The sequence below is a fragment of the Oncorhynchus clarkii genome, chromosome 14, assembly GCF_045791955.1.
Source record: "Oncorhynchus clarkii lewisi isolate Uvic-CL-2024 chromosome 14, UVic_Ocla_1.0, whole genome shotgun sequence".
Taxonomy (NCBI): Eukaryota; Metazoa; Chordata; class Actinopteri; order Salmoniformes; family Salmonidae; genus Oncorhynchus; species Oncorhynchus clarkii.
In genome coordinates, this window is record NC_092160.1 from 31,665,056 (window position 1) to 31,681,230 (window position 16,175).

Genomic DNA, 16,175 nt, shown 5'->3' on the forward strand with positions numbered 1-16,175 from the left:
ACATTAGACTATAATATGGATAGCAGGCTACATTAGACTATAATATGGATAACAGGCTACATTAGACTATAATATGGATAACAGGCTACATTAGACTATAATATGGATAACAGGCTACATTAGACTATAATATGGATAACAGGCTACATTAGACTATAATATGGATAACAGGCTACATTAGACTATAATATGGATAACAGGCTACATTAGACTATACCCACTGACACACACACACACTGTTTTATTTTAACAACGGGCAGATCTAGGTGTTGAAGGGACAGGGACCGTATTGGACCCAAAGAGGGAGGTCCTCTGGGAAATCAGGGAACAGATTGGTGTGAGAGAGAACCAATGAGTCATACAGGGACTGTGTGTGCCAGTCAGACACACACTGTGTGTGCATGAGTGTATGTGTTAGAGAGAGGATTCAGCTTTCCACTTCCACTACCCTCCTGATGAAATCTCTCCCCAAAAGGAACACTGGTGTGTCAGGAGGGACTCCTGTAGGAGCTGGAACACTGCTGTGTCAGGAGGTACTCCTGTAGGAGCTGGAACACTGCTGTGTCAGAAGGTACTCCTGTAGGAGCTGGAACACTGGTGTGTCAGGAGGGACTCCTGTAGGAGCTGGAACACTGGTGTGTCAGGAGGGACTCCTGTAGGAGCTGGAACACTGGTGTGTCAGGAGGGACTCCTGTAGGAGCTGGAACACTGCTGTGTCAGGAGGGACTCCTGTAGGAGCTGGAACACTGGTGTGTCAGGAGGGACTCCTGTAGGAGCTGGAACACTGCTGTGTCAGGAGGGACTCCTGTAGGAGCTGGAACACGGCTGTGTCAGGAGGGACTCCTGTAGGAGCTGGAACACTGCTGTGTCAGGAGGGACTCCTGTAGGAGCTGGAACACTGGTGTGTCAGGAGGGACTCCTGTAGGAGCTGGAACACTGGTGTGTCAGGAGGGACTCCTGTAGGAGCTGGAACACTGGTGTGTCAGGAGGGACTCTTGTAGGAGCTGGAACACTGCTGTGTCAGGAGGGACTCCTGTAGGAGCTGGAACACTGCTGTGTCAGGAGGGACTCCTGTAGGAGCTGGAACACTGCTGTGTCAGGAGGGACTCCTGTAGGAGCTGGAACACTGCTGTGTCAGGAGGGACTCCTGTAGGAGCTGGAACACTGCTGTGTCAGGAGGGACTCCTGTAGGAGCTGGAACACTGGTGTGTCAGGATGGACTCCTGTAGGAGCTGGAACACTGGTGTGTCAGGAGGGACTCCTGTAGGAGCTGGAACACTGGTGTGTCAGGAGGGACTCCTGTAGGAGCTGGAACACTGCTGTGTCAGGAGGGACTCCTGTAGGAGCTGGAACACTGGTGTGTCAGGAGGGACTCCTGTAGGAGCTGGAACACTGCTGTGTCAGGAGGGACTCCTGTAGGAGCTGGAACACTGGTGTGTCAGGAGGGACTCCTGTAGGAGCTGGAACACTGGTGTGTCAGAAGGGACTCCTGTAAGCTGGAACACTGGTGTGTCAGAAGGGACTCCTGTAGGAGCTGGAACACTGGTGTGTCAGGAGGGATTCCTGTAGGAGCTGGAACACTGCTGTGTCAGGAGGGACTCCTGTAAGCTGGAACACTGGTGTGTCAGGAGGGACTCCTGTAGGAGCTGGAACACTGGTGTGTCAGGATGGACTCCTGTAGGAGCTGGAACACTGGTGTGTCAGGAGGGACTCCTGTAGGATCTGGAACACTGGTGTGTCAGGATGGACTCCTGTAGGAGCTGGAACACTGGTGTGTCAGGATGGACTCCTGTAGGAGCTGGAACACTGCTGTGTCAGGATGGACTCCTGTAGGAGCTGGAACACTGGTGTGTCAGGATGGACTCCTGTAGGAGCTGGAACACTGCTGTGTCAGGAGGGACTCCTGTAGGAGCTGGAACACTGGTGTGTCAGAAGGGACTCCTGTAGGAGCTGGAACACTGCTGTGTCAGAAGGTACTCCTGTAGGAGCTGGAACACTGGTGTGTCAGGAGGGATTCCTGTAGGAGCTGGAACACTGCTGTGTCAGGAGGGACTCCTGTAGGAGTGATTGGAATACTCCCTGTTCTAACAAAGAAATAATCAACCAGACAACATTTTATTGACCTTCAGTTTATTCTAAGGTACAGGATGCATTGCAAATCAAATATCTTATACACAAGGCAGGTGGATGTGGCTCAAATGTTGTGTTGTTCTAACCGCTAGGCTACCTGCCACGGCTACCTCTCCAGGAGGGCTGCCTGCTCTAATCCCGGCTCTGACGGGAAAAGTCTGGCTGGAAGTGACCTGGCAACCAAAGGGTTTCTGGTATCAAATCCTAGATGCCATTGTCTGCCGTTGTGCCCTTGAGCAAGGCACTTAACCCCCCACAACAACTGCTCTCGGGAGCATCCAGTGTGGCAGCCCCCTGCGCTTCTCCCCAAAAAACTTTGTGCATATGTGTTTTTCAGAGGGGTTGGGTTAAAAGCAGAAGTCAAATTTCGGTTAGATCTTGTGTGCAATTGACTGATAAAGTGATATTGATTACAATGCGATTTTGAAATTATATATATTTTTATTTGGAATTCAAATGATATGTAACGTTTTAGTGTTGCATTTTTTGTATTTACTCTTGGGAATTTGCCATTATCATAGTTCTAGTTCTTCCGCTAGGTGTCGCTGTTGTCCTCTGTTTTATTATAAGAACATGAGTTTTATTATAAGGACCGTTAAAATTTTAATTCTAACTCTAGTTGGTAATTTACACTCCTAGCTATATTCACAATTGATGTTAACAACAAAGACAAATTAATTGAAATTGACATTGCAAATCAAATAGATATCTCAATTGCTTTGCTATGTGGCTCATGACAGCAATGACATGACACCAAATTATGAATCATGTCCATAATTCCCTTTGATCAATCATCTAAACAATCAAAGTCTTGCCTCTGTTTTTATAGCTGTATGGGGAACTGTTAGTTTTGCATAATATAAACGCTGACTCTGGCAGGTAGGTGGGGTTTAACGGGGCTGATTATTTACGGTACTTTTTGTAGCAGCAGAGCTCTCCGGGATGGCATAAGAGTGGCTATTACTACGGGAGGAGAAAGCCTACCGACCAAACAAAAGACAGAGCCTCGTGGACTCGTTCCATCAGCGATGGCACAGCTAGAGGTGTTTTTGTTCACGGCTCTAGCTCGCATTTCGTCTGGGAAATCTGCTTCCTTTATTGGCTAATCCTGACCGGTACATCAACCGACACCTCAAACTATGGATTGCACTGAAGTTCCACCTTGTGTGTTTCTGCGTCAAGACAATAAGAAGTAAGAGGAAACCATCACGGACGACTGTGGGTTATTCTCCATTCCGGACTGATCCCCATCTATAAAGCGGGTCATTGAGAAATGCAGAAGTCAACGGATTTTTATCCGAAATAGATTTTGATAGACTATTTTGTTTCAATCCTCGGCTGCAATATTCAGGATATTCCATTGGTTGACGTGTAAAGGGCATGGACACAATGTTTATTATCAACTGTCTACGCAAGTTATGTTTTAGCTACCATAAATTATCCCTGTAGTTAGAATATATGTCTTCGTGCTCTCTTAACGTGCTCTCTTAACGTGCTCTCTTAACGGCAATTAACGGCCTGGGATGATATAACTGCAGTTTAGAGGATTGCTTTGCGCTGGTAGGAATAGTGCTCTGCTGTAGTTAAGCTCTTTTTAACAGAGAAAGGCCTGTCGGGATAGACGCTACGCAGATCGCCTATAGGCTTTCAGAAATACCCTTTTGTTCATTTTGACAACAAACCGATATATATATATACAAAATCAAATGTAATTCATATAAACGCAAGTAACCTATTCTGAGCTGCAGTGTACAGTTGTAGGCTATAAGGTGGAATCATCTGCCCACTACACTAGCAAGGTGACAGTAGAGTAGGGTTGCAGTGTGAGCGGAGTTCTCTGTGACAGAAGGACAACAACCATGGCTCTGCCAGATAACACCCCAGGCATTCCCGTAGTGGAGGAAGTCATCTTCCCTGAGATAGTAGAGCTGAACGTGGGCGGGCAGGTGTACATCACCCGCTACTCAACACTCATCAGTGTACCAGACTCTCTCCTGTGGGAGATGTTTAGCAGGAAAACCACCAAAGGGCTGGCGAGGGACACCAAGGGCCGTTTCTTCCTGGACCGAGATGGTTTCCTGTTCCGGTATATTCTGGACTACATGAGAGATCAGCAGCTGGTGCTCCCTGACCACTTCCCAGAGCGGGGTCGCCTGCAGCGGGAAGCTGAGTTCTTCAACCTACCTGAGCTCATAAAGATCCTGGCGCCCAAACTCAGCAAGCAGAACTCGCTGGGTGACGAGGGGTGTCAGAGCGACCCGGAGGACTCCTCGCCGGGCATCGACCCCGGGCGCAACCTGGCCTCGCTGGGCACTGCCGCCTGCGCCAGTCTGGTCCCCAGCGGAGACGGTAAACGCTCAGGATTCATCACCATCGGTTATCGCGGCTCCTATACTTTGGGGCGCGACAGTCAGTCCGACGCCAAGTTCAGACGTGTTGCTCGCATTATGGTCTGTGGCAAGACGTCGCTGGCTAAAGAGGTGTTTGGGGAGACGCTGAACGAGAGCCGTGACCCGGACCGACCCCCAGAGCGCTACACGTCACGCTACTACCTCAAATTCACCTTCCTGGAGCAGGCCTTTGACAAGCTGGCAGACGCTGGGTTTCACATGGTGGCCTGTAACTCCACGGGGACCTGCGCCTTCGCTCACGAGCAGACGGACGACAAGATCTGGACCAGCTACACTGAATACGTGTTCTACCGTGAGTGAGACCATCATCAGCCCTGGTCCCCGGGCCCCCAAGTGCTCCCCAGCCTCCAGCCCCTCTCCCGTTGCCTCCCTGGATCCAGCCCTGGGTCCTCTTGCCTCCTGGACCCCAGCCTCCAGCCCCTGCCCCCCCTAGTTCTTTGACCCCCCCTTGTGCTCCCTAGCCTCCAGCCCTTGGCTCCAACCACCATGTGCCCCCCCCCACTCTCCCAGCCTCCAGCACTTGGATTCCTGCCTCAAGCCCCCCTGGCCCCCAGCCCCATGGGCCCCTGCCTCAAGCCCCCTGGCCCCCAGCCCCATGGGCCCCTGCCTCAAGCCCCCTGGCCCCCAGCCCCATGAGCCCCTGCCTCAAGCCTCCTGGACCCCAGCCCCATGGGCCCCTGCCTCAAGCCCCCTGGACCCCATGGGCCACGGCCCCCTGCTTCAAACCCCCCTCCTCCATATTTCTTTCTGACCCATCAGCTGCCTTCCTTACCGCCTCTGCTGTCCCCTCTTCTGATCATTCTATAAACGGACCATCGCACCCCCCAAGCCTCCGCACCAAGCCCCAGAGACCCAACTGCCTCCCCCTCCACCCTCCATGTACTGTCTCCTTCTCCTGTATATAGTATCTGCCTCAGTGAAGCACAATGCTGTGTGTAAAATAGCTTATTTAGTCCAGTTCAAGCCCTTCCTGGTCTGTGTTTAACTAATTGCAGAACTCAGAGAGTAGGCTGGAGGGGCCTATTGGAAAAGAGCTTAGCCTGAAGTGGCCCCTGGTCGGTACTATTTTGTTCTGAATCAAGCCTCTGCTGTTGCTTACTCCAGCAGATCAGACTCCTCTCTTCTCCCTCCTACTCCTCCGAACAAAAAATGGCCGATTAATGTGACATCTAAGCAGCCTAGAGGAATGAGCGAGAGAGTGGCCAGCCCGAACAAGCAAGAACAAAGTGTTACACAAACGAAAGTCTTTCGCTTCCATTTCTCCTTCTCCCCCTTCTCATTTCCATTATGATATGTCTGTGACCAAACTGTTGGGAAAGGACCGTTCAGTTCTACTATTCAAATGATTTAACATATTTCCCCCCCCATTTCGTGGAAAGGGAATAATACCTTAGCTTTTAAGTCTCTGCTTGTGAAGACAACTAGCTAACATGATGCTATCTTGTCTCACAAAAAGCACATTGTACTCCTTATAAGGGAAAAGAGCGCCTATATGGACCAATAGCATCCTCTCATGTTGTTTATGTGTGTCTTCTTCAGGACAAACCAGTTCTTTGCATTCTAGAAAAACAACGCTAGTCTTGTCCGAGAGTGAAAAACCAACAAACAAGGAAAGAAAACGTTGAGAAAAGAAGATCAAGTTGTGTATTTGACTGCAGAAAGAGAAGGGGTTTTAGTACAGGGTGAGGGTTTGTCTGAAATGGCACCCTATCCTCTATGTAGTGCACTACATTGACCAAAGTCCTCTGTGGGCCCTGCTCAAAAAGAGTGCGCTACATAAGGAATAGGGGTGCTTGATGAAGTGTGTTTATTGATTGTGTGACGGAGTGTTGACTATTCTAATCGCCCATGCCTGGAAGACCAGAGGAGATGTGAAGTGTTACATCACAATGTCCACAAAACCTCTCCTTCTTCCACCTCCTCTTCCCCCTCTTCTTCCTCCTCCTCCCCCTCCTCTTCCCCCTCTTCTTCCTCCTCCTTCCTCCTCCTCCTCTTCCCCCTCTTCTTCCTCCTCCTCCTCCTCCTCTTCCCCCTCTTCTTCCTCCTCCTCCTCCTCTTCCCCCTCTTCTTCCTCCTCCTCCTCCTCCTCTTCCCCCTCTTCTTCCTCCTCCTTCTTCCTCCTCCTCTTCCCCCTCTTCCTCCTCCTCCTCTTCCCCCTCTTCTTCCTCCTCCTCCTCCTCCTCTTCCCCCTCTTCCTCCTCCTCCTCCTCCTCCTCCTCTTCCCCCTCTTCTTCCTCCTCCTCCTCTTCCCCCTCTTCTTCCTCCTCCTTCCTCCTCCTCCTCTTCCCCCTCTTCCTCCTCCTCCTCCTCCTCCTCTTCCCCTTCTTCTTCCTCCTCCTTCCTCCTCCTCCTCTTCCCCCTCTTCCTCCTCCTCCTCCTCCTCCTCTTCCCCTTCCTCCTCCTTCCTCCTCCTCCTCTTCCCCCTCTTCCTCCTCCTCCTCCTCCTCTTCCCCCTCTTCTTCCTCCTCCTCTCATCTTGTTTTTTACACTGCCATTCTGTTTTTACTTTCTTCATTGAAGAACATTTTACAGGGATACGATTGTTATTGAATGCCCACAGCGTTTGGCTCTTAGCCCTCTTCTGAAACTGGTTTATTTTTCTCATTGGAGTGTGTTTTTATTCAGCTATCTATCCCAAGCTCTTGTATTCAGATCAGTATTCCAGTTTTAAGCTCTTTCATATTTGACGATAGCTCTCATTGACTGTAATGTGTATACCCGTGAGAAGGAGAAAGGATTACGCCATAGCCAACCAAAGAACGACATTCTCTCAAAACTGTAGCAGCTAAACAACAGTACAGGACAAAGATGTTTTTGGGGGAATGTTGTAATACAGTCGATTCCTGATAAGTACACCTCTTATAAGTGCAAAATCACACAGTTATAACAGTTGTATATCAGGAGTTGAATGTAGTTGGACTAAACAGTAATTGTAACCACAGCAACTATAACCACAGTAACAGGAGACAGTGTGTGAATGGTTAAAGGTTAAGAGGGGTTAAATGTTCAGAGGAGTTAAGCATGGTTAAAAGTTAAGAGGGGTTAAGACAGGGTTAAAGGTTAAGAGGGGTTAAGTGGTAAGGGTCATTTTAAGGTATACCCTCAGGGCAAGTCTGCATATCAACAACAACTTTACAATTTGAACTTTCAGTGCCTCAGTAGGTAAAATAAAGCTTAGAATCATTTCCAAATACCAATGAACACAAATGATCTGAAAAGGCTAAACTTGTACTAGTAATAATCAATGGATCAACTAGTAATGTGACTCGTAAATGACAGAATATTCTCCCTGATAAATAAACTTTCTTTGCGGTTCGGTAGACAGAGTGATTTTAATTTGAGTGAAGGTGTAAAGAAGGCATTCTGAATGCCTGACGGATGATAAATGTTTTCTTGGATATCGCTAGAGTATGATAGCACATTCTTCGAGTATGATAGCACATTCTTCGAGTATGATAGCACATTCTTCGAGTATGATAGCACATTCTTTGAGTATGATAGCACATTCGAGTATGATAGCACATTCTTCGAGTATGATAGCACATTCTTCGAGTATGATAGCACATTCTTTGAGGACGATAGCACATTCGAGTATGATAGCACATTCTTCGAGTATGATAGCACATTCTTTGAGTATGATAGCACATTCGAGTATGATAGCACATTCTTCGAGTATGATAGCACATTCGAGTATGATAGCACATTCTTCGAGTATGATAGCACATTCTTCGAGTATGATAGCACATTCTTCGAGTATGATAGCACATTCTTTGAGTATGATAGCACATTCTTCGAGTATGATAGCACATTCTTCGAGTATGATAGCACATTCTTCGAGTATGATAGCACATTCTTCGAGTATGATAGCACATTCTTCGAGTATGATAGCACATTCTTCGAGTATGATAGCACATTCTTCGAGTATGATAGCACATTCTTCGAGGACGATAGCACATTCTTCGAGTATGATAGCACATTCTTCGAGTATGATAGCACATTCTTCGAGTATGATAGCACATTCTTCGAGTATGATAGCACATTCTTCGAGTATGATAGCACAGTGTTGACAGGAGCAATGAGTCGTCAAAAAAAAAAACATGTGACCAGGCAAGTCAGTAAAGAACAAATTCTTATTTTACAACGGCGGCCTACCTCTGCCAAACCCAGACGACGCTGGGCCAATTGTGTGAGTCCCTATGGGACTCCAAATCACAGCCGGTTGGGATACAGCCCGGGATCAAACCAGGTTCTGTAGTGACACCTCTAGCACTGAGATGCAATGTCTTAGACCACTACGCCACTCGGGAGCCAATGTCATTGTCAGCTTCAGTATCAATGTCACAAGTCAAACATAGACCAAACATCAATGGAGAAAACATCTTAGTCGTTCAGTAGGTACACCGTACACCCTGAAGAAAACACTGGTTGCTATACCTATTACATGTTGTGGGAACATGATTAGTGTGAGACTTTCTTTCTTTTTGCTTTTATTTCTACTCTCCGTTAGTCAGAACCTCTTCAAGACATTTTGGGCGTCAGCTTATGTCTTTTGTTATACAGCAGACGAAAGGAAAATGTCACCTGTCAATTCAAATGTGTTTTTTATCGTCTGCTACAGTTGCATTGTACGTCCATTATGAATGATTTATTAACTAACCTGGTAAAGTAGGGTGACATACTACAGGAGAGTTGTGTACGCTCTCATTTATGTTATTATTGTAACCTAAAATTGTTAAAAGAACATACAAATATTTCACAAGTAAACTCTTCATTTTTTTTACTGAAGACACCACAAGTCTATAAAAGTAACTGTATACTTCCAAGACTTTCCACCTCTCTCTGCTCTCTTTCTCTCTGTTCTTTCTCTGTCTCTGTCTCTCTGTCTGTGTCTCTCTCTCTCGCTCTCTCTGTCTCTCTGTCTCTGTCTCTCTCTCTCGCTCTGCTCTTTCTCTGTCTCTCTGTTGGATAGCCATATCCCTCTCTCTCTCTCTCTCTCTCTCTCTCTCTCTGCTCTCTTTCTCTCTCTGCTCTTTCTCTGTCTCTGTCTCTCTATCTCTGTCTCTCTCTGCTCTTTCTCTCTCTCTCTCTCTCTCTCTCTGTCTATCTGTCTCTCTCTCTGTCTCTCTCTCTCTCTCTGTCTCTCTCTCTGTATCTCTGTCTCTCTCTCTCTCTCTCTCTGTCTCTCTCTCTGTATCTCTCTCTCTCTCTGTCTCTCTCTCTCTATCTTTCTCTCTCTCTCTCTCTCTCTCTCTGTTCTCTCTCTCTCTCTCTCTCTCTCTCTCTCTCTCTCTCTCTCTCTCTCTCTCTCTCTCTCTCTCTCTCTCTCTCTCTCTCTCTCTCTCTCTCTCTCTCTCTCTCTCTCTCTCTTTCTTTCTTTCTCTCTCTCTCTCTCTATCTTTCTCACTCTCTCGCAGTGAAAAGGCAGGCCAGAGTCAGTGACAGAGCGGATCTGGAATAGCAACGGTAGGTAAGTGGCTCTGTCAAAGCAGATTACAGAACCTCTGTGTGTCTCTGCCTCTAATCCATTAATTAGACCTGAGTATACTGTAGCAACCTAGTATCAGTCAGACACAAGACATTAATAAACATAGTTGTTGTTGAGTAACAGCCAGGTCAGGTAGACCGCAAACAGGGAACCCTGGTTTTCATCAAAACAGAGAGAACTAGGTCTCTGATCTTTGCCATTGAAACAGAGAAAACTAGGTCTCTGATCTTTGTCATCAAAACAGAGAAAGTTAACTCTGATCTTTGCCATCAAAATAGAGTAAGCTAAGTCTTTGATCTTTGCCATTGAAACAGAGAAAACTAAGTATGATCTTTGCGATCAAAACAGAGAAAAGTACGTCTTTGATCTTTGCCATTGAAACAGAAAACTAGTTATCTGATTCTTGCTATCAAAACAGAGAAAGTTAGGTCTCTGATCTTTGCCATTGAAACAGAGAACTAAGTATCTGATCTTTACCATGAAAACAGAGATAACTAAGTCTCTGATATTTGCCATCAAAATAAAGTAAACTGAGTCTCTGATCTTTGCCATAGAATCAGAGAACGTAGTCAATGTAGTCTCTGTTTTTAGCCAAAGGAGTTTTGCACCATTTGCGTCCCCTCCGTGGTGAGATAGGGCGCTGGTGCAGCCAGGTTGTTAAAGATTGACGTCAAATTTGGACGTCTATCCATATCCTGAGGACGTTTTGAAATGCCTTCAAAACTGGCCACTAGGGGCAACAGGGAGCATTATTACCATCAAGTAGGCTTGGGTTTTGCTATGGTGTTGTGGACTGGGGTGGCTTGGGAAATCCCTTAACCCAGGATCAGAAGGTTGGGTGTTTGATCCCAGTCGTGAACACTGTTTTGTTATTTCTGGTTTTAACCCTATCCCAAACCTTAACCCTTACCATAACCATTCAGAATGAGTGACTAAACCTAACCCTTAACTTCAAAAGTTGAAGTTTGGAGAACCTGGCTGAACGTCAAATTTTTCAAAGAGACTGTGAGAGCTTGTTGGAAGGTGTTGACTTGTCTGATGTGAAAAAATATGTAAAACATTTTCTCACAATTAAGTATGAATCAAGTCAATGCATCAAGACCTTGTTATTTAAAGTGACGTGAGTCTATTAAGTATGAATCAAGTCAATGCATCAAGACCTTGTTATTTAAAGTGACGTGAGTCTATTATGTATGAATCAAGTCAATGCATCAAGACCTTGTTATTTAAAGTGACGTGAGTCTATTATGTATGAATCAAGTCAATGCATCATGACCTTGTTATTTAAAGTGACGTGAGTCTATTAAGTATGAATCAATTCAATGCATCATGACCTTGTTATTTAAAGTGACGTGAGTCTATTAAGTATGAATCAATTCAATGCGTTATGACCTTGTTATTTAAAGTGACGTGAGTCTATTAAGTATGAATCAATTCAATGCATCATGACCTTGTTATTTAAAGTGACGTGAGTCTATTAAGTATGAATCAATTCAATGCATCATGACCTTGTTATTTAAAGTGACGTGAGTCTATTAAGTATGAATCAAGTCAATGCGTCATGACCTTGTTATTTAAAGTGACGTGAGTCTATTAAGTATGAATCAAGTTAATGCGTCATGACCTTATGTAAAGTGAGTGAGTCAAGTCATAAATGTTTTAAATGGCTTAGATGTCAGAGGTTCTCAAAATATCCTCTATCTGGCGCACACACACAAACACGTTAAAATCTTTGTGTGCCACCTCTTCCAATCTAGATCCGTCTATTTTTCGGTCGTTGTTTCGGAATGCATGATGGTGTTGGAATCCTCCAGAGTGTGATGTCACAGTGCCTGGAATGTTTTTCCGACCAATCCAAACTGAGTCTGGAGTGATTGAGACGGTGATATGAGTGTGGGTTTTGTCGCGTCAGTGAGTGACTGTGCACATCGACATCGTAGTGTAAAGTCACATCCACATCATAGTGTAAAGTCACATCCACATCGTAGTGTAAAGTCACATCCACATCGTAGTGTAAAGTCACATCCACATTGTAGTGTAAAGTCTCGTCAGTGAGTGACTGTGCACATCGACATCGTAGTGTAAAGTCTCGTCAGTGAGTGACTGTGCACATCAACATCGTAGTGTAAAGTCACATCGACATCGTAGTGTAAAGTCACATCCACATCGTAGTGTAAAGTCACATCGACATCGTAGTGTAAAGTCACATCCACATCGTAGTGTAAAGTCACATCCACATCGTAGTGTAAAGTCTCATCAGTGAGTGACTGTGCACATCCACATTGTAGTGTAAAGTCACATCCACATCGTAGTGTAAAGTCACATCCACATCGTAGTGTGAAGTCACATCCACATCGTAGTGTAAAGTCTCATCAGTGAGTGACTCTGCACATCGACATCGTAGTGTAGAGTCTCGTCAGTGAGTGACTCTGCACATCGACATCGTAGTGTAAAGTCACATCCACATCGTATTGTAAAGTCACATCCACATCGTAGTGTAAAGTCACATCCACATCGTAGTGTAAAGTCTCATCAGTGAGGGACTCTGCACATCGACATCGTAGTGTAAAGTTACATCCACATCATAGTGTAAAGTCACATCCACATCGTAGTGTAAAGTCACATCCACATCGTAGTGTAAAGTCACACCCACATCGTAGTGTAAAGTCACATCCACATTGTAGTGTAAAGTCTCGTCAGTGAGTGACTGTGCACATCGACATCGTAGTGTAAAGTCTCGTCAGTGAGTGACTGTGCACATCAACATCGTAGTGTAAAGTCACATCGACATCGTAGTGTAAAGTCACATCCACATCGTAGTGTAAAGTCACATCCACATCGTAGTGTAAAGTCACATCCACATCGTAGTGTAAAGTCACATCCACATCGTAGTGTAAAGTCTCATCAGTGAGTGACTGTGCACATCCACATTGTAGTGTAAAGTCACATCCACATCGTAGTGTAAAGTCACATCCACATCGTAGTGTGAAGTCACATCCACATCGTAGTGTAAAGTCTCATCAGTGAGTGACTCTGCACATCGACATCGTAGTGTAGAGTCTCGTCAGTGAGTGACTCTGCACATCGACATCGTAGTGTAAAGTCACATCCACATCGTATTGTAAAGTCACATCCACATCGTAGTGTAAAGTCACATCCACATCGTAGTGTAAAGTCTCATCAGTGAGGGACTCTGCACATCGACATCGTAGTGTAAAGTCACATCCACATCGTAGTGTAAAGTCACATCCACATCGTAGTGTAAAGTCACATCCACATCGTAGTGTAAAGTCACATCCACATCGTAATGTAGAGTCACATCCACATCGTAGTGTAGAGTCACATCCACATCGTAGTGTAGAGTCTCGTCAGTGAGTGACTCTGCACATCGACATCGTAGTGTAAAGTCACATCCACATCGTAGTGTAAAGTCACATCCACATCGTAGTGTAAAGTCTCATCAGTGAGGGACTCTGCACATCGACATCGTAGTGTAAAGTTACATCCACATCGTAGTGTAAAGTCACATCCACATCGTAGTGTAAAGTCACATCCACATCGTAGTGTAAATTCACATCCACATCGTAGTGTAAAGTCACATCCACATCGTAATGTAGAGTCACATCCACATCGTAGTGTAGAGTCACATCCACATCGTAGTGTAGAGTCACATCCACATCGTAGTGTAAAGTCACATCGACATTGTAGTGTAGAGTCACATCCACATCGTAGTGTAAAGTCACATCCACATCGTAGTTTAAAGTCTCATCCACATCGTAGTGTAAAGTCACATCCACATCGTAGTGTAAAGTCACATCCACATCGTAGTGTAAAGTCTCATCCAAATCGTAGTGTAAAGTCACATCCACATCGTAGTGTAGAGTCACATCCACATCGTATTGTAGTGTCACATCCACATCGTAGTGTAAAGTCACATCCACATCGTAGTGTAGAGTCACATCCACATCGTAGTGTAGAATCACATCCACATCGTAGTGTAAAGTCACATCCACATCGTAGTGTAGAATCACATCCACATCGTAGTGTAAAGTCACATCCACATCGTAGTGTAGAATCACATCCACATCGTAGTGTAAAGTCTCGTCAGTGACTGACTGTGCACATCCACATCGTAGTGTAAAACGCCAAAGCAAGCCACTAGCTGGGAGGTGTCGAAGCACATTGAGGGAATATCAGAAGGTAGTGTCCGTGCTACAGGTCTATACCTCTGTGGTTAACTATGAGGCTCAGCATTCAACACCGTTGGTGTAAGAGGGTCACTTAGATACGCTGAAGCTATCCCAGATGGTCATCTAAAACTGGTGTGAAAGTCGAGCATGTTTGGTTGTGAGCCATATAGTGAGCAGGTGTGAACTATGTCTGATCATACCAGGAACGTGTTACAATAAAGACATTTTTATCATGAATGGTTCTTACCTGCCTTTTTTAATATGCTGTCGAGAATACAGTGTCTGCATTTGTACTGCAAGATAATGACACTAAGCAAGCATTCACAGCACATAGAAATGAATCTCTGACATTGCTATTATAAACAGATGGTTTCTGATTATTTTGCAGCACTGTGTCATCTACCTCCTCTTGCTGTTATTGTATTTCTCACCCTCTCGGTCTTCACATGTCCTCTAGTACACAGCATGCAAGAGAGGGAGTATTGTAGAGTTTTCCGGAATCTACTGGAATGTAGCTATATAGTGTTCTAGAATCTAGAGTGTTGCTACTGGAGCCCTCTGTCACCAGGCAGCATTAGGACTGCAGTATTGTAGAGTGTTCCGGAATCTACTGGAATGTAGCTATAGAGTGTTCTAGAATCTAGAGTGTTGCTACTGGAGCCCTCTGTCACCAGGCAGCATTAGGATTGGTGCTCTGTGTGGACTGGAGAATGGAGTAGAGAGAGCCAGGGACACAGTAGGCCTTATACTATAGCTTAGCCTTGAAAGTCCCTGAGCCAGAGAGAGATAAGGCCCCATGCATGTTCAGGACAACATGCCTTCAGCAGTCAGCTTCAATCGCTCAGTGTTTCTGTAACTAATGGCACCCTATTCCCTATGTTGTGCCCATAGGGTTCTGCTCAAAAGTAGTGAACTAAATAGTGAATAGGGAGCCATTTGGGATATACACACTGTTAGGAGAAAGGGAAAGAGAAGGAAAAAGGAATGCACAGACATAAATATACAGAGAGACATGTTCAGAGAGAGAGAGAGATACACACACTTACGGAGAGGGGTAGGAAAATACAGAGGGAGGGAGAGACCACTGCAGTGGTTCCCAAACTTTTGATAGTCCCGTACCCCTTCAAACATTCAACCTCCAGCTGCGTACCCCCTCTAGCACCAGGGTCTGCGCACTCTCAAATGTTGTTTTTTTGCCATCATTGTAAGCCTGCCACACACACACTATACAATACATTTATTAAACAAAAGAATGAGTGTGAGTTTTTGTCACAACCCGGCTCGTGGGTTGTGAAAAGAGCTCTTACAGGACCAGGGCACAAATAATAATATAATAATAATAAATGATATAGATCTTTATTTAACCGTCTTACATATAAAACCTTATTTGTTCATCGTAAATTGTGAATAACTCACCACAGGTTAATGAGAAGGGTGTGCTTGAAAGGATGCACATAACTCTGCAATGTTGGGTTGTATTGGAGAGAGTCTCAGTCTTAAATCATTTTCCACACATACATGCATTTAGTTTTCATGTTAGTGAGGGCCGAGAATCCACTCTCACATAGGTCCGTGGTTATAAAGGGCCTCAGTGTCTTAACAGCACGATTTACCAAGGCAAGATACTCTGACCGCAGCCCTATCCAGAAATCTGGCAGTGGCTTCTGATTAAATTACATTTTCATGAACCGCTTGTTGCAATTTCGATGAGGCTCTCTTGTTCAGGTATCGGTAAGTGGACTGGAGGCAGGGCATGAAAGGGATAACGATCATACAACGATGGAAAGACCTGAGTGTTGTCCTTGTTAATGCAGACAGTGAAGAGCTCCAACTTCTTAATCATAGCCTCAATTTTGTCCTGCACCTTGAATATAGTTGTGGAGAGTCCCTGTAATCCTGGATTCAGATCATTCAGGCGAAAAAAAGCATCCCCCAGATAGGCCAGTCGTGTGAGAAGCT

The 16,175-nt window shown here is 45.4% G+C and overlaps 1 protein-coding gene across 2 annotated transcripts in view; it reads left to right on the forward strand.

Annotated features, from left to right (window-relative positions):
- The first annotated feature begins 3,869 nt into the window (after positions 1-3,869).
- LOC139366520 (potassium channel tetramerisation domain containing 12b) overlaps positions 3,870-16,175 on the forward strand; it is a 53,860-nt gene continuing 41,554 nt past the window's right edge. The window contains exons 1-2 of one of the 2 annotated variants that reach the window (XM_071104100.1): positions 3,870-4,833; positions 5,649-6,397. In XM_071104100.1, the coding sequence (XP_070960201.1) occupies positions 3,990-4,833; positions 5,649-5,707 (903 nt within the window). In that variant the 5' untranslated portion in view covers positions 3,870-3,989 and the 3' untranslated portion in view covers positions 5,708-6,397. Of the gene's footprint in view, positions 4,834-5,648; positions 6,398-16,175 lie in introns of those variants that run through there. The other variant, XM_071104099.1, reaches the window with a different exon arrangement.